The following is a 4,666-nucleotide window of genomic DNA, read 5'->3' as shown; positions in this document are numbered from 1 at the left end:
TAATAAGGAATTTCAGAACTCAGTGCTGACAACAGGCCCTAGTGGGAGGGTTGTGAGCTCTATCATGACAGACACAGCCGAGGCAAACCTAGGGGAGCAGATGAATGGGACAGTTAGGTGTCTAAGAAAAAGCCTCTCCAACCCATCCCCCCCAGTTCCAAGACTGACAAAGCCCCACACCCACAGCCCTCAGGAGGCATTTATTACCTGCATTTCAGGCTCACCTTAAAGGTCCCATAGCCCTTGCAGAACAGAGAAACATCTATCCAGTTCTAGCCTGCTAGAGAACCTAGAACAAGGGTCCTCAAACTTTTTAAACAGGGGGCCAGTTCACTGTCCCTCAGACCGTTGGAGGGCCGGACTATAGTTTAAAAAAAAACTATGAACAAATTCCTATGCATACTGCACATATCTTATTTTGAAGTAAAAAAACAAAACGGGAACAAATACAATATTTGTATTTGCATGTGGCCCGCGGGCCGTAGTTTGAGGACCCCTGACCTAGAATATCCAGAATCCAGAGAGGGTTCCTGACCCAATTCCACAAACCCACATGTTCCCAGAGCTGCCCTCGGACAAATAGAGGTTCCAGACCTAGAATCGGAGGGGCAGGACACAGAGAACCCCTTTCTCCATTTTAAACAAACCAACAAGCAAACAAATAGGAGAAAGAACAATTCTAAAGGTAGAAGTTATGGCAACAATAACATAAAACACTCAAGCCAAGTGCTAATCTCTGCCAGCAGAGCTGTGACCTCACATTCTGTGTCTCAGGTCACTGATCACACTAGGAAGAGGGAGCTAGGAAATGCAATAGAATGAAGGCCCCGGTGCCACCCAAAGGCCTCAATAAATTATATTTACAGATAAACCGAATGAGATGGGGACTGCAGGTGGAGGACTGTTCCCTTACGAAAACCAGGCCTCCAGCCTTTTCCCTCCCCAGTTCCTAGCTTGCTCTCTCCTCAGAAACAATTGATTGTGGGGAAGAGGTTTTGACCAGCAAAACAGAGGCAGATCGAATCCTGATCTGCCACCCCTGCTCTCCCCAGTGAGAAATGAAGGTGGAGGCAGTTTCTGAGAACGGAGGGGCCTTGCACCCTCCATCCCCAAATCTGACAGAGAAGCCAGGTGTGGGCCAGCAGCTTCCCTGGCTTTCAGAAAGTGACTGGGGCCGGCCTGTCGCTCAGCTAGGGCCCCCCCAGAATGTGGTAGTGCACTTTGGTGTTGGTAGCAGCTCCGTGTTTCTGGCGCAGATGCAGCCGCAGTTGACTCTTGTGCCGGAAATGCAGGCCACAGGGGTCGCACTGTGGGGTGGGGAGGAAAAGAGCCGGGTCATATCCCCCGACCTCCGCAAGCACCTTTTAGGTGCTGAGCGAGAGAGAACTGTTAGCTCTCAGGCCAAGAGAAACTCTTCAGTCCTCGTCCTCCCAAATCCTCAGGGAGAGGCCAAGGAGATGGCTCCCCCCTCTTCAGCAAAGGATTTTCCATCCCTTAGTTCCTCTTCAGGAGCCAGTGTCCAGCCAAGGAGCCTAACTTCTGTACCTGTCCATCCCTACCGCCATCTTCGCCCCTTACTCACATACCTACCCTAGGCCCCACCCCTTGCACACATGGTCTCTCCCAGGACTCCGCCCAGTTGGAAGAGTTCTAGGGCCCTCTGGGCCCTGCTCCTCTCGTTCCTCTCGGAGCCCAGTCCCCAGGGAAATGGGAGGTAAGTGGTGTAAGGCTTTGGGCCAGGTACTCACGTGGTAAGGCTTCTCCCCCGTGTGGATGCGAACATGGCTTTTGAGGGTCTGTAGGTGCCGGAAGCGAGTCCCGCACGTCGGGCAAGGATAGGGCTTCTCCCCGGTGTGGATCAGCACGTGCGCACGCAGATGTGCTACCTGGGAGGGGAGGTGACCTCAGACTAGGCCTCTGGGAAAGACAGGAAGAACCCTCCCCAAAGGGCCCACGCTGTCCTCTTGCAAAGCTGTCTCTAAGCCAGTTCTGAGGCTGGCTCTGTACCTGTACAAAGCGGGAGCCACACGTCTCACATTTATAGGGCTTCTCTCCCGAATGGATGCGGCTGTGCGTTTTCAGGTTAGCCGGCCGGTTAAAGCGGGCTCCGCAGATGGAGCAGTGGTAGGGCTTTTCCCCTGGAGGCAGGGAGAAGGAGAGGTCAGGGACTCTGCCCTAGGACACCTGTGGGCAGGAAGGCCAGGGGCCTCTCCCCTCAGTTCCTCCCCTACCTGTGTGCACCGTGCGGTGACTGGCCAGGTTGCCCTTGTAGCGGAAGGCAGACCGGCAGAGCTGACACTTGTAGGGCTTGTCCTCATCCCCAGGAGCCAAGGGGTCCAGCCCCGATGAGCACCCAGCCACAGCTTCGCAGTTCTGGCAGCTGAAAAATTCACTTCCTGGGAAGGGGGGGTGGAGGTGGGGATGGGTAATGACAACAACATCAGGGAATTCTCAAACCACACAGTAGTAGGTTTTCTTTTTTCCAATTTACTGTAAGACTTCTGGGGCTCATTTGACTTGCTCGAGGTCACAGGGTTAGCAAGAGGGGAAGCCAAGATCTGGCTCCATGTCTGTCTGTCTCCAGGGTACTCTGCTAATCTCCCCTCAATAGCAGTGATGGTCGGTGGAGGCCCGTACTAGTGGGTAGAGGTTTCTCTTTCTCTCTCTGTACTGGCACTGCTGGATGACACCTTGCCAGAACGGCCCTGCCGAGCTCTGGGCTGGCCTCTCAGCCCTGGATGGGAATAGGCCAGAAGTTCCCAAACACTACTCCTCATTGGAAGCTTTGGGAACCAGATGTCTGGTTCCCACGTCTACACATTTTGATGTATGGGGTGTGACCGGGGCAATGGGATTTTTAAAAGCTCTGTAGGTGATTCTAGTTTGCAGTATGTACTTGGAATAGGTCTTTTCCCGAGGACTTTTGGCCCAAACTGGCTTTGAGCGGCCACAAGGACAAAAGCCCAGAAGGAAGTAAAAGGAGGAGCTCTCACCTGGTGGTGGACGAGCCCGCCCGGAGGGAGATGATGCAGTGGCTTCTTGGGCCCGGGGTGTGAGATGGGGGGTATTGACTGGAGCCCCACATTTGAACTGTACAGCAGTTGGAGAGAGCCTAGGTAGAGTAAAGGTTAGGAGAGATGACGTGGCGGGGAGCTTCTCTGCGAGAGAACTTGGAGCCAAAGGCCTACCCTGTGGAAGTGAGCCAGTGCTGACCGATGAGCCACATCCAATTGTGCTGCTAGAGACCCGCCACACTGAGTAAGCCTGGCCTCTGGCCAGCTTCCTAAGGTGGGCTGGTGTCCCTGGAACCCACCCACTCACTCCCTGCTCCTGACCACCCAGGCCCAGGCTCTCTGCCTCCTAGCTGAGGCTAGCCTCTACGAATTCTTGGGGTTCCAGTTTCTGTACCTGCTCTGGGGACCAGGAATGGGTCCTTCTTCGCTGCCACTGCTGCTGCTGGAAGCCTCATCTCCACTGGGGAGCCCAGCTTGGGGGCAAAGTTGACCAGAACTCCTCTCCCCAACCAGGCTCCCTGCTTGGGAGGCCTGAGAGTTTAGCACGATGAACTTGTATTTTTTCCAGTTGCAGGCCTTGGGGTCGGGGCTGCCTGGACTGGGGAGGCCTTGACTGCAGCTGCGAGACTCAGTAGGTGGGTCTGGGTGCCCTTCGGAGCACCTGGGACTGCCTGGTGGACGGGCCGTTGGGGGCGTGGGGGGCTCTGCCTCCAGGGGCCGCAGGGAGATGCCCAGAGGTTCATAGCTGGGAAAAGTGCGGTGGACATTAGTGCTATCTTCTAATCTCGGCTTCTGCCCCTGACACCTGGGGTCCAACCACCTCCTCCACGGAGAACACCGAGTGGGCTGCTCACCTGGCCTGAATGAAGCGGTGGCACGCCTGGACCACATGATCCATCTGCAAGTAGGTGGCAGCCGCGAGAACGGCTGGTGCGGTGGCCGGAGAGAGGCGCAGGCGCGACGTGTACATAAAGTCCAGAAGAGGAGCGAAGCCTCCGGCTTCGGGGCCCCCGGGCAGGGAGAGCACATCCACCCCGACTCCTGCACGGCCTCGGAAGATGGAGTAGAAGAAGCCGCTGGGGAAAGGGCAGATCAGTCATGTTTGGGGCCAGAGAACCACTGCAGAAAGCCACGCCCCGTAGAGAGTCCCGCCCCCTCCCCTGTCGCCCCGCCCCCAATCCCAGGACGCCCCGCCCCCTGCTTCTGGCGGGCTTGGCTGCCGATTTCCTCCCCAAGACCTTCTGCCTCCGCCCCTTTCCCATTGGGTCCCGTTGCATCCCCAGAGGCTCCCCTCGAACCTGCAGGCGATGAGCACCGCCTTGTGTGCTCGAAGGGGTTGCCCGCCAACCAGCAGCGTGACGTCGGTGAGGATCCCGCGCAGGCGCAGCTCGTTGAGGTTGCCGAGCACGTCGGAGGAGTGGCGCGTGAACTCGCGGACGTAGCCCAGCGCCCGCTCCGGGGCCGCGGCGGATCCCATCGCGGCCAGGCCTGCGGGTGCCGGGGCATCCAGGCGGTCCTAAGGGGCCCTCTTTCCTTCCCTCCCTCCCTCCCGCGGGTGGCCTCCTCCTCCCGAGGCTCACCTCGCGCCAAGCCCCCGGCCCGGCTTAATTCATCCCGTGCCTTCTGCCCGCGGCCACACCATTGGCTCGCGT

The 4,666-nt window shown here is 57.3% G+C and overlaps 1 protein-coding gene across 1 annotated transcript in view; it reads right to left on the bottom strand.

Moving 5' to 3' along the window:
• Nucleotides 1–766: 766 nt before the first annotated feature.
• The window catches only part of LOC102424820 (B-cell CLL/lymphoma 6 member B protein), a 4,362-nt gene continuing 462 nt past the window's right edge, over nt 767–4,666 (bottom strand). Inside the window, exons 2-9 of the mRNA XM_006109448.3 lie at nt 4,313–4,502; nt 3,869–4,090; nt 3,409–3,759; nt 2,994–3,112; nt 2,232–2,396; nt 2,008–2,138; nt 1,749–1,886; nt 767–1,307 (exon numbers count right to left, since the gene is read on the bottom strand). Coding sequence (XP_006109510.1) covers nt 1,191–1,307; nt 1,749–1,886; nt 2,008–2,138; nt 2,232–2,396; nt 2,994–3,112; nt 3,409–3,759; nt 3,869–4,090; nt 4,313–4,491 — 1,422 coding nt within the window. The 5' untranslated portion in view covers nt 4,492–4,502 and the 3' untranslated portion in view covers nt 767–1,190. The remainder of the gene's footprint in view (nt 1,308–1,748; nt 1,887–2,007; nt 2,139–2,231; nt 2,397–2,993; nt 3,113–3,408; nt 3,760–3,868; nt 4,091–4,312; nt 4,503–4,666) is intronic.

Source organism: Myotis lucifugus, unplaced genomic scaffold (assembly GCF_000147115.1).
Source record: "Myotis lucifugus unplaced genomic scaffold, Myoluc2.0 scaffold_9986, whole genome shotgun sequence".
Lineage (NCBI taxonomy): Eukaryota > Metazoa > Chordata > Mammalia > Chiroptera > Vespertilionidae > Myotis > Myotis lucifugus.
This window is presented reverse-complemented; position numbering and strand designations above follow the sequence as displayed.